Consider the following 26700-nt stretch of genomic DNA (forward strand, 5'->3'; position numbering starts at 1 on the left):
TATGTGTGTGTGTATAATAAGGTCATCTTTTATGAAAGAGCAGAGGACCTTAGAGCTCAAATATATTCTGCTTCTATTTAACTAATCATTTTAATAATGCTCCTTCATGTAGCAAGCAATAGTAATATAAAGAAAAGGAAGCATACGTTCTTCATTTAAAAGAAGGCATATTCAGAGGATAATTACAGTTTGCAGTACACAAAACACAGTGTTCCTTAAAATTCTTACTCACTAGTTTCTGTGGCTGTAACAGTTATGTTGTGCCAAGAAGTTTTCTCTCGGTCCAAAGGTTCAGTTGTAATGATTGTTCCATTGTGTTCATTGATGCTGAACAATCTCTTTAAATGCATGCCTTGGACAATAGAATACCTGCATTAAAATAAATTAAAAAAAAAAAAAAAAAAAAAAAAAAAGGAGAGATTCCCTGATACTGAAAATCCCTATCAGAAACAGGGACATATAAAGCTACTGTCAGATGAGAAAACAGAACCGTGCATATATACATATAAATGTGTGCAGCAAGAACTCAGAAATAATGAAAAATGTACACTTATAAACATTCAAAATTTACTGCTGTCAAGATCAAAGCTCTTCTTTTTATAAAACTAAATATATCTCAGATCTATATTAATATGAACTGAACCTGAATTGTATTATTCATTCTTCAGGCTCACAGCAGGAGAATGACTTTGCTGAAAAGAAACAGCGAAAGTGCCACTTGTGAAATGAATAACACTAACAGTTAAGTGGATGTATAATGGTAAATCTATTTTATCAGTGTTGACATGCTCTGATGCTGAGGCAATGGGCATTATAAAGAAAGACAACTATCTATAATGAGGTGCCACCTGGGCAGGGTACAAAACCCTAAAGTAGAAGATGAATGCAAATCAGTCCACTGCTCCTGAGTTGTCACTTAAAATGCTCTGCAGGCTACTTCCATATGCAGACATGCACATGCACACATACATACCATTCAAATTGTTAAAGTCTGGTCACAAGCCAGAGATGGACTGAAAAAAGATACCAAAAGTATTGGTTCAGATGGAAAGAATATTTGCAGATATTATTCATGACATTAAAGAAGGACTATGTGTCACAACTCCAAGCAGCCAATTTCAGAGAAGAAAAATCTGATTGAAGGATTGAAGGTTCTTATCATTCCAGTTTGGAATTCACAAGTTTAATTGTTCCCTCTTTTTTTGCATTTCTAATTTTGCTTTATAAAATCTTTTTTATCATAGAATCTTATACTTGTTTGAATTGGAAGGGATCCTTAAAGATCTAGACCAACTCCCCAGCAATGGACAGGAACACTAACAGCTAGATAAGGCTTTTCAGAGCCCCATCCAGCCTAACATAGAAAATCTTCAGGAACAGTGTTTCTACCACCTCACCGGGCAACATGTGCCAGTGCTTCACCATCCTTATTGTAAAAATATCTTCCTTATACTCAATCTAAATCTCCCCTTTTATCTCTTACTGGCACTTAAGACTCTAGCTCAGATTATGTGTCTGCATTCTGATGAGTCTCTAACATTTTAATAGTTATTTTTTAGCATGTTTGGAAAACCACTAAGAGAATAAATTAAGAAATCTCATAACGAAACCAATTATGGCATTTTTCATTTAAGCCGAAGGCTTACCTTTTAGAAACTTCTGCTTTAGCAGCTCATAATTCAATATTATTTAAATTCTATATACACATATATATAGAATTCATAAGTATATTCCTCATCCTCTGCATCCAAAGCTTGCTGGAGGTTTTCTGATACAGTTTCTCTTGGATGTTTTTTGTTTTGTTTTGTTGTCGTTATTAATCTGATTAATCACTGATAATTGTTAGAAAATCAATGTTGGATGGATTTTAGTTTTTTTTTTTTTTTTATAATTGATGTACTTCTTTTATTACTGCATTTTTTGTTGCATACCTTTGCTTTCTTTATTTAAAAACTAGGGTCCTGATACAACACAGCCAGTTTCCTATATTTTAAGTACCTGTCATCACTTATAATAACAATAGTTTCAAAATTAGATTAACGGCTATATGTTAGGTGCTGTATTTTAAAGTAATTCAGCTATGCAATGCATGTTTTGCTGTACTAGGGCTACTCAGACACATCCACTTCATAGTGAGTTTCATCAAACTATTTCAGATTCAAAAGTTGCACTCTGTTTACATGTTACTGGAGATTCTGCAATATCAGGCAATATCATCTAAATGAACCATGTCTCATTTCTTTGAAGAAAAGTACTTTTTTATTATTCTAATTTAATGTAGCTTGTTTAATAAGTAGCAGTGAATTAATATGAAAACATAGCAAATAGCTTTGCATTGACGATTCTTCTGAATATGTGTATTTGATTTTGCCATTGAGAACCTAATAAGTTAATCTACATGCCATAAATTATTTTGTATGTCATTCATTTGTCCCTTAATGCTAACTTCTTTAAACCACTGAGTACAGTAATGTCAAGGAACTCAATAAGCAATTTTTAATTATAAACCCAATTTTAAAGATTAATTATCTGTTTTCTCCCTTAAGAAACAGCATAATTTGTAAAATTAAAAGCCTGGAGGATTCTTTTTATATAATATCTCTTTGTGGTTATAGTAGCTGATGTAGGGAATTGGTAAATTTTGATCATGTTGAGGTGAGAAGATGCCAGTGGAGTTGTTCTGTGTCTTCCTCCCAGCAATGAAACCATATCTACGTATCTCCAGAATTTTGGAAAATAGACTGGAACACCTCCATGCACTTACAGGTTTGGTTGAGGTACCCTGGCTCTTCTGTAATGCATGCCCTCTTCCATGCCAGTATTTAATCTATTGCCCTATCTCAAAATACTCTTAAAATGCATGAAGCTATTTTATTTTTATTTTGGTTTAGGGGTCGAGATTTAATCTAGAATAATCCTGGTTATCACAATGAAAACACGATGAACTGTAAACATGAACAAAAATAAGGAACACAAATCGCCTTGGTAGCCTTTGGAAATACTATGATTATATTTGAGACATGTTTAGATTTTGAATTAGGTACCTGACTGGGCTGTCATCATTGTCCAGATCTCTTGCAGATACAATTCCTACCAATGAGCCACTTACAGCTCCTTCAGCAATCTCCATCACATAGCTCTCCAAAGTGAAAACTGGAGGTTCATCAGCATCTACCACACTGATTTGTACAATAGTTATGTCTTCAAATGGTCCTTCTTTCAGGAAACGGTCATCAATGTACCTGTTTACAGCTTTTACTCTAACACTATGTTTCCTCTTGCTCTCATAATCCACTCTCTGTAAAGAAAGAAAATGAGATGAAAGATATTTCCTTTTTTCACATATGAGTTAAAATAGAAATCCACAAGCAGCATGAAAAGAAGTACAAAATAATGCTGCTTTTCTGGGGGGGGGGGGGGGGGGGTGTTTTAAAGGTAGATAATTCTAAGATTTTTTTTATGTAAATAATATTTATTTTATTTTAATAATTAATAATTATTTTATTTACTTTGTATTAATTTTATTACAATTTAACTGTATAACGCCGTTGTTTGGTTCAAATGTAGGCCAGTTTTAACATTACCATTGAACAACACTGTAAATAGGTCTTTCAACAGACAAGAAAAACACCTTCTATAACATAGTTATATAATTATTTTTACTGTCAGTATGTTCTGAAATCTGAAAATAAAAGGCAAACAAGTGACAACAAAACTCTCCCAAAACTCTCTTCTGGAAAAAAAAATTCCAGAATTTTAATGAACTTAAATTAGGAAAAAAAACAAACAAACAAAACAAAACAAAACAAAAAACACAAAAAGCAGCAGTAACAACAAAAAAATGTAAAAACATTCTGTTCTTCAGGCTCCTGAATTTCACTAGTAACATTATTTCAGATGAAGTGTCAGGTGGCCTGGAATGCGAATGTTTCCTCTGCAAAATAAATCACATTGTATCATACCTGTGAAGTATCTTACTTCATAAATAAGTATCATAGTAATGTATTTAGTGCATTTTTAAAGCTATGCAATTGCAAATAAAATCCTCTTTCTACATTCTTTCTATAGCTTCTCTCTTCACTGAAGTTTAAGAGGAATTGCTGTGTTTATTTTAATGATAAAGGTTTCACAGATGATGCAAAGAAGAGATTGAATATATTGTCTCAATGAGGTACACTGTGCTGCACCGCGAGGAATAACATTAAGATTTTGGCTGCCAGCATTTTATTTAGTGGTTACATGAATGAGACAAAAAGAAAACAGAAGGAAAAAGATGTTTTTGTTTTATCCCTCTAATATTCCAGTCAAACCACACTGCCTGAAGAAAGGGAAAAAAAATAAAAAATAAAAAATAAAAAATAAAAAATAAAAAATTGGTAGAATACAAAGGAATAGGCATTTTATTAAATATATTTCTTGTTTGAGGAAGATCTTCCCCATATTTATGTATTTTTCAAATTGCTACTGAAATCTCACCTTTTTTAGTAAGATAATTCCTTCCTGAGTTTCCCTGTCAGTAATGATGCCAAAAACATCTGAACTATCTCCTTCAATGAAATAGTTCATGGCTGCATTCTCCCCTATGTCGCTGTCTTCTGCCAGGAGTCTGCCTACAGTAGTGCCCACAGGAGCTTCCTCGGAGACGTTCAAATAGTAGAGTCCTAAGGAAAAAACACTGACACAGCTCAGTGATCCATCACGGTTAATAGCTACTGAGGCTATGATAGCCTGGGGCTCGTAGAGAACTGGGGAAAGTCCTCAGCTTTTACTAGAGCAATGTACCTAATCCAACGATGGATGGACCCCACAAGCAATGTGAGACAGACTTTCATCCTACTAGTCTTTCTCTCTGAGTTCCATTTTAGTTGTAAATAAAAGGCTTAGGAGAATCAGCTATAGCAAGTTGAAAAAACAGCTACATTTTATTAGTTTCTCCCACTAGCCCATTTAAATGACTGCAAGAAACTACCTGGACAGACAGTCACATCATTTGTCAAAAAGGTTACAGTATCTGCTAGGAAAAATAACTAAATAAATAAATAAAAATGAAGAGAGTAGAGAACGAAAGTTCTTGAAAATTGTACTTAGAATCCTGTTGCTGAGATATTAAACATAGGTAGGGAAATTATATGGAAAACAGATTAGTAAGTAAGCAATTTGTCTCCAAAGCCTCATGAAAAATACAGCAAAGCCTAAAGTCTTTTGATAGTGACGGGTTTTCTGTTTCTTTGTCGTTGGTGTTTGATTATTTTTTGTCCAGTTGTTTTTTGTTTGTTTGCTTTTTAAATCTTTAATGCTGAAATCAAAGCACAGACTTGTGCAGAGAACATTTATAATTTAACTTAATAGGGCTATGGTAGATCTAAATTTTCCCATGTCTTCAACTATTGTAGCCTACACTCACTCTGCTGAAATTTGGGTGGATTATCATTGACGTCAGAGAGGTTGATGGTAACAGTGGCCGTTGTTGAAAATGCTCCTGCTTGTCCAACCATATCTTTGGCCTGGATGACAACCAAATACTGATCTTTTGTTTCTCTGTCCATTTGGGAAGCCATTCTGATGACTCCTGAAAATGAAAAGTATATTTTTAGGTCCCTAACATATAATACTCATGTTTTTCCCAAAGCTGTCCATATAATACAGGTTTAAAATCCACCTTTGAACACAGTCCAATTTTATATGGCCAATTCTAGGCTATGCTTATGGCAACATCTACAGGGTGTTTAAGATTCATTCTGTATGCTTAGAATTCAAGGGAGCAGAACACACCGTGTATCTTATATATCATATGTGTAAGCATCTTTCTTTCCCAGAAATCACAATTTTGAAGGGAATATCTGTGATTCCTCCAACTCAGAGGTAGAAACAGTCATATAGTGAATCTTGGATCTGTTAACCCAGAAGTTTTTCTGGGTTGACTTGTTGGATGAGGTATTCAGAATCCAGCTCTCTTCTTTAGCAAGGTAATTTCCTAACTTTAGTTTATTAGGAATTATAGAAATTTATTGTTGATTCTCTAAAGAGATATAAATATTGTCAGCTTCCTTTGGGAAATGAAGTATTCATTTTTTTGTTAAGTGTAGGACTTATGCAAAGATGTAAAAACAAGGTGGTATCAGTTGATATTTTTGCTGAAATGAGGAAAGAAATTCTGGCTTTCATCCATTTTATGTTAGTTTATGATTTCTTGAGGTGACAAGATCATTCTCTATTACCTGTCTTTGGCTCCACAGAGAAATAAGGCTGACCCTGAATGAGACTGTAAAGAAGCCGGGCATTATTCCCATAAGAAGGATCATCACCATCTGTAGCTGTTACCTGTGTAACAGAAGTACCTCAAATAAAAATAAAATATAAAGAAAAAAAGAAAGAGAATAGATTATTATCCATGTAAAAAGCACAGCAGAATCAATCTGCAAAGACTTCATCTTTGACAGAAAGCTGGCTATATCCTATACACAAGAATGAGAATGAACTTATGGGGTCTTTAGGAATGACTACCTTTCAAAAGCAAACGTTCATTGTACTGTCACTTAAGGTAACCTTTATTTTTATCTCTTTTTTCGTCACATAACTCCTGCTCAAGAACACAGATAATCAGTTATAATCATCAAACCATAGAATGGCTTGAGCTGGAAGGGATCTCAAGGATCTCTAAATTCCAACCCCAGTGCCACAGACACAAGTGCCAGCTGCTGAATCAAGTACTAGATCAGATTGCCCAGTGTCCTGTCCAAACTAACCTTAAACACCTGGTATGGGGTACTCACAACATCTCTGGGCAACCTGTTCCAGCACCTCACCACTTCTCAGTAAAATTTTTCTTATCAGGAAAACAGGAAATCAAGCTTCTTTCCAAAAATTCTCTAGCAGTTATTCACATACTTGTGTCTGCTTATAGCTGCAATATAGCTTTAGTACATTTATGCTAGAGGAGAAAAGAAGAAATGATGGATTGCAAGGAAATAGATCTGAAGCACCTTTTTATGGCAAATTCATACTTAATTTTTTTTTTTACCAGTAAAACTTATATATTCAATTCTGAACTTACTATTATAGAATTGAATAAGATTTTCACATAGAAGGGTTTGCTGAACATGGCAAATGAAATGTTTTTATTATTTTCAAAAGTATTCATACTTTCCATTTACTATTAATTTAGTCAGCAGCATTCCAAGTGGCTCTGTAGTGCATGCTAACTTCCCTCAGAGTGGAGATACACTAAGATGTTATTCATACCCTAAGATGTTCTTCATTACTAGCAACTTTTGGAGTAATATATCCTTCAAAATAGCTATAACACCAAATTTCTAACATGCATGTATTAGCTGTATGTCATATATATGTATATCACTCCCTCTTACTTTGGAGAAACATTAAAATGTCAGACTGTTATTTAATTGAGAAACATACATACCTCAGAAATAGCAGTATTTTTTAACAAAACCAACAGATAAAGAAAATAGAAACACTCAGTTACACAGCTGTTACATGGAAAACTATTCTAATACTGGAAATTCAATCTCTACGGCATGTTAGCATGACTATAATGAAGTTGTTTTGAAAGACATGGATTGACAAGCACTGTGGATAATACAGTAAGTACAGCCTGTTATATAGCCTATAAATGCAGTTTTTTTTCTGCTAAAGAAACCTTGGAACAAATGATTAAGTTCAGAAATCTATGTATTTACAGCACCACATTTAATAAATTTTCTAATTTCTTAGAAAGATGGGACAAAATAAACAAAACTGATAAGTTTATAATAACAGCTGTTTGTACCTCAATCATTTAAAGATAGATTTACTTCCTATAGTTAGTATTCAAAGACAAGTTGAAACTAAAATGGTTTTTGCTGCTTCTGTGAACCCCAGACTACTTTTTTCTTGCCTATTAACTCTTTGATAGTATCACAGAAGGCAGAAGAATGGTATTTCCTCAGGAGGGCTCAGGGAGCAGGAGCGTAATGGAAAGGTGAAGCACGGAAGGTCTGGTAAAGAGGGAGCTGATCCGAAGGGAAGGAAGAAGATAGGTCTCCTGTATTAGGAGGAAGTTGATTGTAAAACTGGGGCTAAAAGAGTCCACACAAGTAGGGGCTATGATTTCTCATACTGTTTGTGAACAAATACCTCATAATCAATACATAAAGATTTAAATATTGACTACGAACTGAGCATAAGGAAAATGTTATGCAAAGTTTGAAATTTTTTTTCGCTAGTTTTTAATCTTTCACTACCATGAAGCCTGTATTGCTTTATGAAATTAACTCACATCAAACAAAGTCATTTGCTGAATGGAGCTACATTTTTACACAGACATTTGTGTATGGATGACAGAAATTAAAGAAGTAATATTATCTCCCAATAACCATGGATGGGAGAAAATGAAACAGAATAGATAATATATTGGGGAAAAAGATCAGTTATCATTTTTTTAATCTAAAAAATACAAAAGTCAACTGTTGACATTGAAGATATGAAATTATATAAATGAGAATCTAATTATGATAAATATTATGAAAATGGATATGATGCCATAGACATTAACTAAATATGCTTGAAAGTTTCCAAACATGCATTTTCTGAATGTTTGGGTATAACACTGGTATAAAGTTTAGCCCAAAATACATACTGTATGTACACATAAATGTCTTAAGCTACATAGTAAACATATTTACACATTCTGCGCTTTTCATTAGGATCTACCTGATGCAAACAACATTTTTCCAATTGCTGTATAAGATTTTTCTTTCTATTCCTGAATCCTTGATTTTACTCCTTTTGCATAAAACATAATTTTGCCAATAATACATTGCAGCCTATTAGAAAAAATTGGAGGGTACTCATATGTAATCATAGAATCGTGGAATGGTTTGGAATGAAAAGGACCTTTAAGATCATCTAGTTCCAACCCTCTGCTATAGGCTGGGACCCAATAGTTACTCATTTTTTGTAACTAGAGCTTGAAATCTCCCAAAACACTACGTACTGATTAATGACTGCATCTGACTCAACCGTTCCATCAGACGTACTGCATTTGTACAAGTTTAACAGCTATATGGGAGGCATTTAATGTAAAACTGTGCCAAACGCCTGAGGAAAACTGCAGATCTATACTCTCAGAAGGGAGTCCATTTGCTGACACACTGTTCATTTACAGTGACATCTGCATACAAAATCCTAATAAAATTTAGTGCTGAAGATAAAAGAGAGGTAAGAAAGAAGTAAAATGTATTCTAATTTGTTTTCTCTTGAGTACATGTACTGATATTTTTACGTAAATTTAGGTAAAATTATCTATGCCTGTTTTCTGTTTTTCTATGATTCTCTGAGGCAAGTAATACCCAATCAGCTGTGAATTATTTTCTCATTGCTTGCTTACTTCCAGACAAAATGCTCAGTAACTATGGACTGTTTTTCAAGTTTTGTCTATGTTTTCAAGCAAATGAGTAGAAGATTCCAGGTCAAGTACCACTGAGCTGAACAGCTGCTGGAGACCTCCACAATAGTGCAAAATCGAGGCTCAACAGAACTATGCAATTTAAACTCTTTCCAGTCTATGTGCTTGCTATGCAAAAGAAGATAACATTTTACTAGAAGAAAAGCAGTGACGTAACTGTTGTAGTGACATAACGGGGCAAGGCTTTACTGAGCACGGGGGAGGGGAGATGTTGTAGTAGGTGCTAACGGGGCATTGGGATGTGACGCGACAGGACCTTCCCCTGCTCTGTGACGAAATTATGATGCATGCTTTAGGGGCGTAGACGAAGCATGTAGGATATATAAGCCGCTGTTTAGTTACAATAAACACCATTTGCTTCATCCTCCTATTGGTGTCTGTGTCACTATGGCCCTAGTGAGGGGAGATCTCTAGCCCCTGGCGGACCGGACCTTGGAGACGGGGACAACACGTAACAAGCCACTGTGATACTGGTGATGCAAAATTGGTTGGTTATTGTTTCCATCTGTTTAGAAGTTAGAAATTTTCTTCTAAAGATGAATACCTTAGTATACACACCAAAACAGTTTCATTTCAGAAGTACAGCAACTGCCCTTGGAGAAGCAGAGAAACTGACCTCAGAGAGGATTTCATGACATGCCTCGACATTTCCACATATTGGATGTGACCACTGTTAAGGTGCATACATCACTCTACCTATACTCTCTGCTCTTGCGAGACCCCATCTAGAGTACTGCATCCAGTTCTTAGGCCCCCAGCACAAGAAGGACATGGAACTGTTGGATCAGGTCCAGAGGAGGGCCACGAAGATGATCAGAGGGCGGGAGCACCTTCCCTATTATGAGGACAGGCTAAGAGAACTGGGGCTCTTCAGCCTGAAGAAGAGAAGGCTCCAAGCAGACATGATAGTGGCCTTCCAGTATCTGAAGGGGGCATACAGGAAAGCTGGGGAGGGACTTCCTCTAAGTGCACATAGTGACAGGACAAGGTGAAATGGTTTTAAACTGGAAGATGGTAAACTAGATATTAGGAAGAAATTCTTTACTGTTAGGGTGGTGAGACATTGGAACAGGTTGCCCAGAGAGGCTGTGATTGCCCCCTCCCTGAAATCATTGAAGGCTAGGCTGAATGGGGTTTTGGGCAACCTGGTCTAGAGGGAGGAGTTGTCATGGTTTTATGATTTTTGGTCATCAGTATTCCACACCATAACATCATGTAATGCACTGGGGGTGGGGTTTGATATCTGCCGAATGTTCGTCCGACGGAGAAGAACTGCATTTCCCCAGGAGGCTTTGCGGTCAGCAAGGGGATATAACTCCATGCAAGGACACCTGATCCTTCTTCTTCGCCTGCGCTTCGCTGTCTGCGCTTCGCTATCTGCGCTTCGCTGCCTGCGCTTCGCCATCTGCACTTTGCCATCTGTACTTCAGTCACTCAACTGGACTGCACTTCTCACCCCAGCATTGTGGTGAGGTCTATACAATTCAAACAGATTCTCTCTCTCTCTCTCATTGTATTTTACTAATACTATATTTAGTAAAATCATTTGTTCCACCTCAGATTAGTGCTGTTGTTTTCAAGTATTTTGGGGTCCCCTGCTTCCCCTTTCCCAGAGGCGCGGATCCGCAGATCCCTCCGCCCTGCTGGTCACGGAACTGGGCCGGACCAGCCCATAAACCGTTGACATTTTTGGTGGAGAATGCGGGCAACAGTTGCTTTCTAGCTGTTTAGACTCTCTGCTCTCGGAGAGTTCCGTTGGGAAAGCTTATCTGTTTTACCACTACTCTCTGAAAACGTGACCTTGAGAACTCCAGGCGGACTGCCAGTATCGTAGGATATTTGTAAACTCTGAGCTTTACTATCTTGCCTCTGTAAAAAAAAGAAAAAAAAAAAAAAAAAAAAATGCTTTCTGTAGTGAAACTGACTCTTAAAGGGCTGCACGCTGCTGCCTCTTCTTTCCTAATGCTCAAAACATACTGGGCATTAATTAAGCTGGCCACCTTGCTCTATGGAGCAATCGGCATATACAATCAATTGAAAACATGGGTGGAAATATGGACCTGGCACGTTCGTACAATGTGGCTTACAATTCCGGAGACAGCTGTCAATTTTACAGGACTGGGATTTTTTAAGGTTTCCAGTCTCACCTTTCAGCCTGTAATGCAGTTTTTGAATGAACACCTAGTCGCATTACTAATCTCCCTGAATGTATTGCTCATCATTTCGCTCAGTATTAGTATTTATTATATTTTGAGCATGTCCTCCCCAAAACCAGAGAATACTGAGTGGCAGGGAGTGTGGAGAGGTCTGGGAAAGACTTTAGACAGATGGAAATCTTCAGTCTCATGGAACTTTACTCCAGAACACCTGAAAGACCCCGAGAGTCTAAACAGCTATTTAAGGCAGGAATGTTGCGGCTTGGGCAGTTCTGAGGAGGCACATATGATTTGGGGCCTGGCTAATGCTTATCGGGCCTTATTCAATACTATCCTGGAGAGAGAGAGAGCTTCTGAAATTGAAAGGGAGAGTCTCAGGGAAAAAGTTCAAAATGAGCGAGAGAGTCTCCTGCTCCAGAGGAAAAACCTCCGATCTGAGAGAGATGCCCTCCGAATTGAGAGAGACTCCCTGCAATCCAAGCTCGACAATCTTCAATCTCAACAACACACCCTCCAATCTGAGCTAGATACTGTCATAATCGAACGAAACAAGCTCCAAGCTGAACTGGAGGATGAGAGCATTGGAACTGACCAACCTGATCAACCACAGGAGGCACCACAATCGATGTCAGTTGCCCCTGTAAGAGGACGGAAAACAAAGCGAATCTCGACTCAGTTAGAAGAGAAAAAAGAGGAGGAAAGAGGTCCAGAGGAGTGGCTCCGAGGGCCAAGAGAAGCACCTCTGAGTCCAGGGGAGGGGCCCTCAGTAAGACCACGGTCACCAACACCTACAAGGGCAAGAAGTCCTGGAAGAGCAACAGGTACCGATAGCTACAAAAACGGTGCACAGACGGCAGTATCGCACCAACAGGGATTCCTTGCTCCCCATTCAGAAGTTAATTCATCAATTAGAGAATCAGGGAGTGATCAGCAAAACTCACTCGCCTTTTAACAGCCCCATATGGCCAGTGCGTAAAGCCAGTGGAGAATGGAGGCTGACGGTGGACTACCGTGGCCTGAATGAAGTTACACCCTCATTGAGTGCTGCTGTGCCAGATATGTTAGAACTCCAATACGAACTGGAGTCAAAAGCAGCTAAGTGGTATGCCACCATTGACATTGCTAACGCCTTTTTCTCCATTCCTTTGGCCAAAGAATGTAGGCCACAGTTTGCTTTCACATGGAGGGGCATTCAGTATACCTGGAACCGTTTGCCCCAGGGGTGGAAACATAGTCCAACCATTTGCCATGGGTTGATCCAAGCTGCACTGGAACAGGGAGGTGCTCCTGAGCACTTACAGTACATTGATGACATCATTGTGTGGGGCAACACAGCAAAGGAAGTTTTTGAGAAAGGAGAGCAAATAATCCAGATCCTTCTCCGTGCTGGTTTTGCTATTAAGCGAAGCAAAGTGAAAGGACCTGCCCAGGAGATTCAGTTCCTAGGCATAAAGTGGCAAGATGGCCGTCGTCACATCCCGACAGATGTGATCGACAAAATCACTGCCATGTCTCCCCCCACTAATAAGAAAGAGACACAATCGTTTCTGGGTGTAGTGGGTTTTTGGAGAATGCATGTTCCAAACTACAGCCTCATTGTAAGCCCACTTTATCAGGTGACACGGAAGAAGAATGATTTTGTGTGGGGTCCTGAGCAGCAGCAGGCTTTTGAGCAGATTAAACAAGAGATAGCCCGTGCTGTGGCCCTGGGGCCAGTACGGATGGAACAGGATGTGAAGAACATCCTCTACACTGCTGCTGGAGAGAAAGGCCCCACTTGGAGTTTGTGGCAAAGAGCCTTAGGAGAGACCCGAGGCCGACCCTTGGGATTCTGGAGTCGAGCCTACAGGGGGTCGGAGGAGGGCTACACTCCAACTGAAAAGGAGATCTTAGCTGCGTATGAAGGGGTTCGGGCTGCTTCCGAAGTAGTCGGTACTGAAACACAGCTCCTTCTGGCACCTCGACTGCCAGTGCTGAACTGGATGTTCAAGGGAAAGGTTCCTTCCACCCATCATGCTACTGATGCCACTTGGAGTAAGTGGGTTGCACTGATTACACAACGAGCACGGATGGGGAACCTCAGCCGTCCAGGAATCCTAGAAGTCATCATGGACTGGCCTGAAGGTAAAAAGTTTGGAACACCACCAGCAGAAGATGTATCTCGTGCTAAAGAAGCCCCACCATACAATGAATTACCAGAGAATGAAAAGAAATATGCCCTGTTCACAGATGGATCGTGTCGTATTGTGGGAAAGCATCGCAGATGGAAATCTGCTGTGTGGAGCCCCACACGACAAGTTGCAGAGGCCACCGAAGGGAAAGGAGAATCAAGCCAATTTGCAGAGGTAAAGGCTGTCCAACTGGCCTTAGATGTCGCTGAATGGGAGAGGTGGCCAATGCTCTATCTCTACACTGATTCATGGATGGTAGCAAATGCCTTATGGGGGTGGTTACAGCAGTGGGAGCAAAATAATTGGCAAAGAAAGGGCAAGCCTATTTGGGCTGCTGACCTATGGAAAGATATTGCTACCCGAACAAAAAATATGGTTATAAAGGTGCGTCATGTAGATGCTCATGTGCCCAAGAGTAGAGCTACAGAAGATCAGCGAAATAACCATCAGGTAGACCAAGCTGCCAGAATTGAGGTGGCTCAAATAGACCTGGACTGGCAGAACAAGGGTGAGTTATTTTTAGCTCGGTGGGCCCATGAGACCTCAGGTCATCAAGGGAGAGACGCAACATACAAATGGGCCAGAGACCGAGGGGTGGACTTAACTATGGATGCCATTGTACAAATCATTCATGACTGTGATACATGCGCCACAATTAAACAAGCTAAGAGGATGAAACCTCTCTGGGAGGAAGGGCGATGGCAAAAGTACAAATATGGGGAGGCATGGCAGGTTGATTATATCACTTTGCCACGATCTCGCAATGGTAAGCATTATGTGCTCACCATGGTGGAGGCAACAACCGGGTGGCTCGAAACATATGCAGTACCCCATGCTACCGCCCGAAACACCATATTAGGTCTGGAGAGGCAAATCCTGTGGCGACATGGCACCCCGGAAAGAATTGAGTCAGATAATGGGACTCATTTTAAAAATTCACTTGTGGATACTTGGGCCAGAGAACATGGCATCGAGTGGATTTATCATATCCCCTATCATGCACCAGCCTCTGGTAAGATCGAACGCTACAACGGGTTGTTAAAAACCATGTTGAAAGCAATGGGTGGCGGAACATTTAAACACTGGGAGAAGCATTTGGCAGAAGCCACCTGGCTGGTTAACACCAGAGGATCAATCAGTCGAGATGGTCCTACCCAATCCAGCTCCCTACATATTGTAGAGGGAGATAAGGTCCCTGTAGTACATGTAAAGAACATGTTAGGAAAAGCAGTTTGGGTTTTTCCTGCTTCTGGGAAGGGCAAACCTCTTCGCGGAACTGTCTTTGCCCAGGGACCTGGGTCCACCTGGTGGGTGATGCAGAAAAACGGGGATGTTCAGTGTGTACCACAAGGGAATTTGATGTTGGGGGAGTGCAGTCTGTAATCCCATGTGTTAAGCATGATGTAGTGATGTAGAATAAGGGGTGGAATGTCATGGTTTTATGATTTTTGGTCATCAGTATTCCACACCATAACATCATGTAATGCACTGGGGGTGGGGTTTGATATCTGCCGAATGTTCGTCCGACGGAGAAGAACTGCATTTCCCCAGGAGGCTTTGCGGTCAGCAAGGGGATATAACTCCATGCAAGGACACCTGATCCTTCTTCTTCGCCTGCGCTTCGCTGTCTGCGCTTCGCTATCTGCGCTTCGCTGCCTGCGCTTCGCCATCTGCACTTTGCCGTCTGTACTTCAGTCACTCAACTGGACTGCACTTCTCACCCCAGCATTGTGGTGAGGTCTATACAATTCAAACAGATTCTCTCTCTCTCTCTCATTGTATTTTACTAATACTATATTTAGTAAAATCATTTGTTCCACCTCAGATTAGTGCTGTTGTTTTCAAGTATTTTGGGGTCCCCTGCTTCCCCTTTCCCAGAGGCGCGGATCCGCAGATCCCTCCGCCCTGCTGGTCACGGAACTGGGCCGGACCAGCCCATAAACCGTTGACAGGAGTCCCTGCCTATAGCAGGAGGTTGGAACTAGATGATCTTAAAGGTCCCTTCCAATCCAAACTATTCTATGATTTAAGACGACAGATATGCCAATGACATTAATTCGTCACTGTGTTTGTTTAACCCGGGTAGGTTGCTGAATACCACACAGCTGCTTTCTCACTCCCCGATCTCAAAGGAGCAAGGGAAGAAAATAAATTAAAAGAAGATCATGAGTTGAAATAAGGACAGGGAGATCACTGTTTACCATCACAGGAAAAACAACTCTGGGTAGAGAGATTAATGTAAATTATTGCCTAGCAGACTAGAGGAGTGAGAAACTAAAAGCAAATTAAAAACATTCCCTACATGCACTTTCTTTTACCTCCTTTTTCCAGTTGGTGCAAATGGAGGCTGCAATCAGTCCATACATAACAATTTGTTTTTGTTGCTCCTCCATGATCACTCTGCCTCCTCTCTATGTGGGTCCCACTCAAAGCATGCCATCCGTCCTGAGCTGATCCCATGTGGATTTCCCACAGGCTGCAGTTCTTCCAGCATTTCTCCAACATGGCTCTGTAATACAGGGCCCACCCTTCAGGCATTGCTCCACCCTGGATTATTCCTAAGGGGGTGCCCACGAGCTGTGCTTCCCTCAGGCCTCAACTGCCTCTGCCCCATGGGCTCCTCCATGGCTGCACAAGAAGATCTGCTCCATGCAGAGCCCATGGGCTGGAATGGGACAGCCTGCTCCTCTGTGGGCTCCTAGGCTGCAGGGAGCTGCTGCTGTGTGCCTGGAGCTCCTCTTGCCTTCCTTCTGCACTGACGTTGTTGCCTGCAGGGCTGTTCTCTCATATCTCTCACCCTGTCTCCCAGCTGTTATAGCACAGCGGTTTTTCCCTTTCTGAAATCTGCTCTCCCAGAGCATACCCAGCATTGCTCACAGTTCAATTCTTGACAGTGCATCCCTTTTGGAGCAACTGGAGCTCTGATCTGAAATGGGGCAAATGAACCCTCCTTAGCTTCAAAGCTGCATAAATACAACAGGTATGTACTAGTATCTAGAAGGAAGAAGTAGATAAAAGAATAACCTTGGAAATAACTATGGTATTAGTGCTAGAGGCCAAACACAAAAGGAGTGTAGAAATTATTTCACATTCCACAGGACTTAACTAAATTAATGCCATACAATGATTGACTGAAAATCTGTGAGTTTCAGTACAGGTTTTGGGATGCTGTAGGATGCTGTCTTATTTTTAACCCATTATGAGAAATTACATAATATTACATTTCAGTTAAATCTTTGTAATAATCTTATAGAAATATTAAAAGTAGAAAGGGCTTTGCAGTTTCATTAGTCTTATGCTGAACTGACATAGTACTTGTATTTTAGGAATTTAAACATGTGGTAGATGATAGGAAATTAGCTAAATACTGCTGAACCTTCTATTTTTAGGTTTTCAGATTATAGGCAACTCAAGTCAATACAGACTGAGATGTTGTACCTGTCAACAGCTTATTGTTGATTTTAGGTGAAAAACAGAGGTGCATGTGAAAATATTACTGTTCTTTGCCAGGCATACCACCTTGATATACTTGTGTGAATAGTTACAGATCTGGGTGAATGTCAGTTGAGCCATATTAAAGTATCAACTACTTTAAAGTCATTTTTATAAGAGACAGAATGTCTAGTAAATAACTCATTATCACTTAAAAAAAAAAAAAAAGGAAAGAAATTGTTATCAGAATCTTAAAATCTGTGTAATCCCAGATAAAAACACCCAGCTAATTCTAGACTATAAACCATGTTTCTTAATATCATAGAATCATAGAATGTCTTGGGTTGGAAGAGACCTCAAGGATCATCAGGTTCCAATCTTACTGCCACAGGTAGGGTTGCCAGCCTCTAGATCAAGTACTGAATCAGATTGCCCAAGGTCCCACTCAATCCAGCCTTGAAAACTTTAGAAATGGGGCACCCACAACCTGTTCTGACATCTCACCACTCACAGTAAAAAACTTCTCCCTGACATCTAATCTAAATTTCCTTTCCTTTAGTTTAAAACCATTCTCCCTTGTCCCATCTCTATCTACCCATGTAAAAAGTTGATTTCCCTCATGTTTATAAATACCCTTTAAATGTCATGATGAGGTCTCCCCACAACCTTTTCCAAGCTGAACAAGCCTGGTTCCTGCAGCATATCTTCATAGGAGAGGTGCTCCAGCCCTCTAATGGTCTTTGTGGCCCTCCTCTGGACCCTCTCCAAAAGCTCTACATCTTCCCTGTGTTGGAGGCATTCAAGAAATGTAGAAATGTGACACCAAGGGACGTGATCAGTGGGCAGCACTGGTGGTAGGTAGACAGTTGGATTAGGTCTTAGAGATCTTTTCTAACCTTAATGATTCAATGGTTCTATGGTTGGAGGCCTCAGAGTTGGGCAAAGTACTCCAGCTGGGACTTCACAAGGGCAGAATAGAGGGCGGTTGTCACCTTCCTTGCTGTGCTGTGCACCTCTCTTCCAATGGAACCCAGGATATCATTGGCCTTCCAGACTGCAAGCAGATGGTGCTGGCTCATTTTTTCATGTACCAAGACCCCTAAGTCCTTCTCAGCAGGGATGCTCTCAAGAAGCTCTTCTCTCAGTTCACATACATATCTGGGATTATCTTGAATCAAGCTGAAAACCTTGCACTCTGCTTTCTTGAACCTGATTAATTCACAAGGGCCAAACTTTAAAGTTTATCAGCTTCCTTCTGGATGCATACGTTCCTTTTGCTGTATCAACTACACTTCTCAGTTTGGTGTCATCAGCAAACTGCTGAGGGTACAATTTTATTGTGAGCGCATAAAAAAACTGCAAAGAATTCTGACAAAATGTCCATCTTCTCACCTCTAAACTTGAGGCAAAAAGGCCACAAGTGCCCTCTGAACCACTAACAAGTCATTTTAGAAAATTATTTTAGTAAGAGCTCAAATGCAGATGTCATAAGAAAAAAACTATTCTGCCTGAATGGAAGAAAGTAGCAGTGAAGAAACAATGTAACAAGTAGTACATTGTGTAAAGCAGGTTTACCAGGAAATAAGTTGATTAAATGGACATCTTTTGCAACTATTGCAGGTAGTAAATGTGAACTACTGCTTCGCAGCAGGAATTAAGACATTAACCTCTCTTTCAATTAAACTCCAAAAGTGAGTATGTCTGGCTTGCAAAAGCTATCCAGAATGACAGAAGATGATTAAATTTACAGCTCCTTGTGAAAGATTCACTGAAACTATCATAAAAGTTGGATAATGCTGAATGAAACATGTTTTGTTACCCAATGCTATTAAGTTAATGTGCTCATTAATTCATACAATTTCAAGTAACACAATATTAAATTTTCTTTTCATAGAAATAACCAAGAGATGAAAGTAGGAATTTAAAAGATTATTTCAGTAAGTTTGAAGAAGAGTTATTGGGACAGTTATATAATAACAATCTACTTGTTTATGTCAGCTGCTTTCACACAAATTTCCAGATAGATACTCCAGATCTTTTTGACATGTAGATAATGTCTTTTGACATGTAAGATGATGTCTTCCACACATGCAGATGTGTGGAAGAACTGATCCAGAGTTTAAGTCATTGCTTTTGACATCATGATTTCAATTATTTTTTCTCATGAGCTTGAAATACTACTAAATTGTCCATCATGTAATCCAAACAAAGGGAAGCTTACCAATTGGGTTAGAGGCTTGGCTGTGGAAATAGGTAGGCATCATACATGATACGAGGAAGTTCATCACATCAGCCCACTTCATTCCTGTTCTGAACTCATTACTTACAGGAAGGAAACTATCCCTATATTTGGGGGAAAATCATGAGTGCTTTGATGTAAATTTGACTCTTCTCCAGTTACAATACTGTATGATTTATATTACACAGAGTATAATAAAGGTCTACTGTTTAATTGGCAAGCAAAATCAGAAGAGACTGAAGAAGGCTGCTGAGTACATTTTAGTTCATCTGAGCTTATATTTATGTGCTTAAAGAGTCAAGCAAGGTCAGTGGCCAATAAAGTTTAAGTGTATGCTATTTTTCCATCACATTGGTAGAAGCCTGAAGAGCTGACAGGTTGTAACAATAGTCATACACTGAACAATTCTATAGACACTAGGGTGCTATCTTGATTAAAAAAGCAGTGAAATCTGTCTGACTAAAATCTTCCCTGCCGTACAAACTTGTTACAGTACTCTACCTATTCTGAAGTGTGATGATGTTTTTTGTTTTTTTTTGTTTTCCTTTTTTTAAATTAAGTATTTGTTTCAAGGCTGAGTCATTATAGAAAAGGCAGGTTTCTATATTCAACACAAGTATGAATCCGAAATCTGTAAAACAACTCTGAAACATGCAGGTACCTAAACATTTAAAGGCAGCTATGTTAATAGGAATTATTCACAAAATTCAGTTTAAACATATATCTCCTTAAATTTGCAATGTTGTAAAATATCATGGCTTCCTTCTCACTGAAAAGTTGTCTATGGAATATTCTATTAAGATTTTAAATGAATATAGGATTGAAATAATAATAATCAGGAAATAAAATTTTAGTTTATAGCATGCCATACCTTCAGGTGACATCTCTGGAACAGTAGCCACATAAGGTCCATCTAAGAACTGTGGTTCATGATCATTGATATCTCGAACTTTGATAATAAATTCTGAATCGGGTTCAATAGGAAGATGAGTTTTCCTATCGATTACTTGTGCTCTAAGAATGTAGAAGGATTTCTTTTCTCTATCCAGCTTTTGTCTCACGTAAATTTTGCCATGTTCATTGATGAAAAAAATGCTGTCAGCTCCCTCCCCAGACAAAATATATTGTAGGCTGCCATCCTCCTTGTCTAAATCTGATTTCAGCTGTAAGTGAAAAGCAGAAAAAATATTATTATTATTAAATTCCCACATTCAGGTGGAAATAAAATTTGGAATATCAGTTTTCAGCTTTTTATGTTCTTGTTCTGCAGTGGACCCCCTCACTACTGGACCTTCTCGGAAACTAATATTTGAAAGGGGGCATTGTCACATTTTTACCCAGTTGTGTCTCAGTTTTAAAATACTGATATAGCTGACATATAAACTTATGGTAAACCTGAAAAAGGTGCTTCAGCCACTTTGGAGAGAAATGAATTAATGTTATGTATACGCCTTAGCTCATTGCTTTATCAGCTTATGCTGAGAACAGTGCAAAGGTCCTTAAAAAATTATCTAAATTCTTTGTTATTACAAATGTTAAGTGTGTCTTACAATTATTACAGATATATATATATATATATATATATATAATTTTTATACTCAGCAATATGAAGTGTAATCATCACGGAGATTGGTGTTCCAATTTTATTGTAATATTAAAAAGATGAAAAGCCATTCTGAGGTATAGGTCTGTATTATTTATTCTGAAATAAATTGACAGACATTTTCCATTTCCGTCCAGGATGATCTGCATCCTCTCTTATCTTGATAAGATGAACTTTATGATGATGATTCCTTTGATGAAGCTGAGTCCTGGAGACTAGTGTGGTCCAGCTGCATTTTTTTACATAATAAAATATTAATGTTAACGATATGCAACAGCACTTCTGTGATGGCAGGGACTGAAACACTTAGCGTGCCAGTCACCTGCAGTTGATATTTTTCCCAGCATCATTTGCCACCATATCATTATTTCCCTATTTCTTTCTTGTTTTGATTTGTTGTTGTTGTTGTTTTGTTTGTTTGTTTGTTTTTAAATTTATTTTGGCTTTTGAACAAAATGTCAAAATATTTAAGAGCAAGGATAAGTACTGAATAATTCAATGTTATATATGTATATAAATATATTCAACTTGCTTCTCCTACAAAGTAGTGTGTTTTAAAAGTAAATTACATGTCTACCTGTTCATTTAAATAACAATCCTGTTTTGCTTCATTCTTACTTTCTTATTAAACCTACAGCTCAGTGTAGACCACACTTTAGAAAATAAATAACTGTGGCACACTTCTCTATCAGATCTACTGAAAATGTTTTGTGATAACTGCTGATGTTGTAAAAGTTTCTGCTTTTCTTTGGAAGCTGTATTTTGAATTGTATATTTGTTCAATTTTATGCATTAAGTTGACAGTTCATCTAAAATGAGTCCAGGACACTGCTCTGAGATATGAGGGACACAGTGCAGAGTTACTGTATTAAGTCTTGTCTAAGTATTCAAGCCCTAAATTTTCAGTTAATTTCCCTTAAAAACATGAAATATCATTTTTAGGGTTATGATGTTTAAATTCTTTAACATAGAAACATCTTAAACTCTAAAGTTTTCAATTTATGTAGTTTGTTCAAAACATGGGGCGGGTTCACATTTATGTGGTGAACCCAGGAGGCAGGATCTCTCTATGAGTAGTCTGGTCCCACTTGCTAAATTTTAACAGCCATCTGAATGGCTGCATAAGGAGTTATAATACGGAATAACAATTAATAGAGACTGTCTACCACTATCATTTTGTTCACAGAGTTTCTTCTGGTCTTTATTGACTAAAAAGTCATTAGTTGATCATAGATTTTCACTTTATTTACAGAAAACAGAGTTACAGAGTTACAGAGTTTATTGTACTCAACAGAAAGCCACAAGTAAATGTCTGATCTACAGAGCAGTTAAACTGCATTAAATTAACAATAGTTCTCAATTAAAATTCCCCGCAGTTTACCTGTGTAAAATAAAAACACAATATTATTAAAGTTGTCCAGAGCTGAAAATATATTATATTTATGAAGTTTCTTTCATGGGAGACTGTTTTTCCCAGCTATGGGAAAAGTAATAAAGATTAAAAAATGAATATTTCTATACCTGTTCTTCTAGAAGTAAGACATTGCACTTCTGTAGCAGTTACTTTGGAGGGGCTGAGAGAAAGTAATAAATGAATTTTGAGCACTTCACCCTTTGGGCCCAATTAAATTTTAGTGCTAGTTAATTAGCAGTTAAACTTACTTTGGTTCATTCATCTAGAATGTACCTTAAAGAAATGAAACTAGATCTCAAGATTACAATTACTTCTAGCTTGCAAAAATAAATAATAATAAAAAATAATAATATGAAAGTGAGCAAAAAGGGAAAATAAGGAGTAGATAAAGTCTCATTAATACAATTATCTTAAAGAACATTTTTAAAGGAGGGTGAAAAGTAATTGCTCGTTGTACAAAAGCTACGTTAACCTAATGAACCATGCAGATTCCTGGAGTTTCTCAGTGGTAAAAGGATTTAGTATTAATCTGGTTCATTAAAAATTAATGAGGGATGAATCAGCTGCTACTTAGTGTAATAGAAGAACATTCTAAGTACTGTTTGTGAACTACACTGCAATCAGTATAGCTGCTTTGATGCAGTGCCAAAAATAGCACAAGCAAATTGCTAGATGTTGATAAACGATTCTTTAACTTTCATTCAGAAGACAGGGCATTTTCATTTTGGTACCTCTTTCTACTGTGTGCAGTTTTAGTTTCAGTAACTGAGTGAGCATTGTGTTTCCTTGATTGTGGAGCCAGATGACAGAAGGCATTTGACTACTACCATGACCTCTAGTGCCAGTAGCTCTTTGATCCCAAATCAGATCACAGTAATGTTGAGATGTTGTGCTGCCCAATAACGGCTACCTTAGGTCATCTTCCTTTTTCTTGATATTTCCTGGTCAGATGATAATCAGTATGTTAGATATAACCTTGTATCATCCTGTCATTATGACTTGTCATACCTGTCCAACATACATAGGCATCGTTGAGGTCTCTTCCTCAGTTACAAAAAGTGGCTCCCATATCCAGTCACGCTTCACTCTTTGAATTGCTGTGTAAGACTGATCTGTGTTTTGAGCACTGAAGTTCTGTGTGGTTGGAGAACAAAATTGAAGTAGAATCAGTGCCAGCACAAGAGAGGGAAAAGTGGAGCAATTCATGCTGAGATCTCTTTTCAAGCAATTTTTATCTGTGGAAAAGGAAAAAAAAAAAAAAAAGAAAAATCTTTGGCAAAGCATCAAATCTATCTTCCCACATTTACTTATATATTCTGTGCTAATGTAAGAGCTGAATTGCAATCTTAAAACCTCCTCCCCTCCCAGAAAGGAAAGAGCTGAAACAAAGTCTGCTTCTGATTAAATTGGGGATTCCTTAAGATGCCCTGACATGAACATCAAGTTCCCTTTATGAATATCCTACACAGGGACGTTTTAAGCAAAAAACGTCCTCCAATTAATTCATCTTCCAAATTAAACTGGGCAACTGAATTGTACCCAGGAATAATTTGATTGGAATAATTGTATGTTTCTGCTTAGACAAAGCTCATTTTGAACTGCAGTCACAGTATTGCCTGAAGGTTGTAGAGTACTTTGTTTTGTTCTCAATTGTCTCCGAGTTTAAACCTAACACCATTTGAAACTTAGATATCAATTTCAGGTGACCTGGTAGTCTGATATAATAATATATATTCTTATATATATATTCTATATAACATAGAAATATATAAAAATTATATATTTGTATATATTATTATATATAATATATATTATATTATATTATATATATACATATATATATAATAAATTAATAATATATAATAATTTATTATAAATTCTGACAAGTTCAGTACATTATAAAATAGTACCTTTTGCTGCCTAACAGTTTGTGATTAATAATAGGTAGAGTAAGATGTTTAAAAAATTGGCTTCTGGAATTTAGTGAAGTAAATGTTGCGTTGATGGAAAAAATAAAATACTAAGGAAAGGCAAAACAGCAATGTTATGAAGTATTTATCTATATATGGACAAAGATGATGAGCATAGTTTCTGTTCCAGTTTACATATCTGAAAAATAAGGACAAAGACACAATTTTGTAACAAATTAATAATAACAAGAACACAAAAACTTGAAATAAGCAAAGTCTTACAATTAGGAGTTGCAACACGCCGAAACATGATAGGTAAGAAACATGACGGTAGATACTTCTTAAATAGGGGCCCTTAGGACCACTTCATATATTTACTTGATTTTTTTTTTTATTGGAGGATATATTTTCAAAATATTTTCTTGAGGAAAACAGTTATCTCTGTCCTTTAAGGTACTATGCAGAAAAGAGAAATACCAAAAAGAAATTCCTTTGGTGTAATTAGGTGATGTCTTTGCTTGTGTTTATAGAATCAAGCAAACAATAACAGAAAAGTAGAGCAATTCATGTGAGCTCATCAAATTCATTAAAGGGAATCTTCCGAAATACATTTTTTATCTCAAGCAGAGGCCTAAACATGATGATGTGAGTTTTGCTTTGTGTGCAAGTGTTATTATGGTTGTCATGAAATTTGTCTCCCTTGTAAGCTCTTATCTTTAATCTTCCCTTAAGTTAAAGAAACTGTATTTGTAACTAACAGCAATGCATTATTGAGTGTTAGAAAAAGATTGATTAAACAGCAGCATTCCTATTTTCAACTATACATATGTTCATTTGTAGTATATCTACTATTTGTCCCACTTTATTTTATGTGACTGATAACTAGTAATACTAGTGGGTTACAGTGCAGCTTCTTTATATCTCTTCAAGAAAAGGTTGCATGTGGACTCATTTTTACTGCCAGTTCAGGCTCTACCCAATGTGATAGACACTTGGTTACATTTATAACACACAGTGAAATAATTGTATGTATGTAGGTATCTATATTATGTATATATGCATATTCATGTATTATGTACATATAGCATATTCAATTATTGAGTGTGAATCTTTGTGGGTTTTTGCTTGTTGTTTTTTGATCCTGATACTTAAAACTTACTTATTGTTTGATTTTAAAAAAGGAAAGAACAGTGGTAAAATATTCCTATATTTGCATAATATTGGACTTAGTCCTGTTCTTGCAACTTTTTACAGTTGCAGAATTTCACATGACTTTGGGCTGCTACATCTAACAAATATGCTAAATGTAATTATACTCTGGTTACTAGAGCTATCATCTAAAATGTAATACCTTCAGTTAATCAATTAGAAATATATCAACAATAACCTTGCTAGTCTAATGCATGCCTAGCTATTTTAATAGCTATTACTTGTCCTTGAGAAGTGTCCTCTTTAACATGTCATGATATGACACTTAACTAAATCATATTGACTTGTATTGCGTATTAACACATTAACAGCTTCATGTGTCTCTACTAGTCACCCAGCACTTCACTTATACGGAAAAAAATTACTTAGATGTTATGAATGTGACATGAATTTCATTTTATTCTAACTGGGTCATTATTTTCTTCATTTTGTAAATATGCTTTTGTACCATTAGGGAAAAACTTCAAACTGTTACATAGAATTGCCACAGTAATTATCTGTCAGTTATACGTGAACAAAATAGCTTTAGAAAAATTAATTTTTTAGTTGATTAGTGCCTTTACATCTGTGTATTTTAATCAATGTAGAGCTGACTGACTAGAAATCCAGCTATTGCTATTGTTTTATAATGGTGTACTGATTATTATTTTAGGCAGTACATTAACACATATCAACAGATTTCAGCATTTTACTATGTATATACTGCAGTATGTAAAAATCCCAAATGCCATTTCAGATGACAAAACCTGAGCTTTCAAATCCTGGCAAGCTGTTGGCAGAAATCTATAGATACTAAAGAGATTAAACATCTTTTAAAGTGTCAGACTGTGATATTTATTTCTCAAATGCTATCTCTAATATTAAAAGCATCTAGGAATGTAGAGAAAGGTAGGACATTCATTTTTAATGAGAGGAAAGGTCAAAGTTGAACAATAAGATTTTCTACACTGACTGAATACTGCAAGTGGGAGAGCCCTATTCAGCCCACAAGCTAAAGGATATAAGACAGGATGGAAAGACATATTCTGTTCTACAGTCTTAGGCTACAGTGTATCTTTGATTCTCATTCTGTCACTGAAACTATACTAATCATCAAAAGACAT

At 37.6% G+C, this 26700-nt stretch overlaps 1 protein-coding gene across 1 annotated transcript in view; it reads right to left on the bottom strand.

Annotated features, from left to right (window-relative positions):
* LOC306944807 (cadherin-19-like) overlaps window positions 1–23684 on the bottom strand; it is a gene marked incomplete at both ends in the record, with an annotated part of 43417 nt that extends 19733 nt beyond the window's left edge. Inside the window, 7 exons of the mRNA XM_079533409.1 lie at window positions 233–369; window positions 3045–3298; window positions 4477–4661; window positions 5405–5569; window positions 6219–6338; window positions 20333–20624; window positions 23487–23684. Coding sequence (XP_079389535.1) covers window positions 233–369; window positions 3045–3298; window positions 4477–4661; window positions 5405–5569; window positions 6219–6338; window positions 20333–20624; window positions 23487–23684 — 1351 coding nt within the window. The remainder of the gene's footprint in view (window positions 1–232; window positions 370–3044; window positions 3299–4476; window positions 4662–5404; window positions 5570–6218; window positions 6339–20332; window positions 20625–23486) is intronic.
* Between the last annotated feature and the right edge of the window lie 3016 nt (window positions 23685–26700).

The sequence above is a fragment of the Tetrao urogallus genome, assembly GCF_951394365.1.
Source record: "Tetrao urogallus genome assembly, chromosome: 3".
NCBI lineage: Eukaryota > Metazoa > Chordata > Aves > Galliformes > Phasianidae > Tetrao > Tetrao urogallus.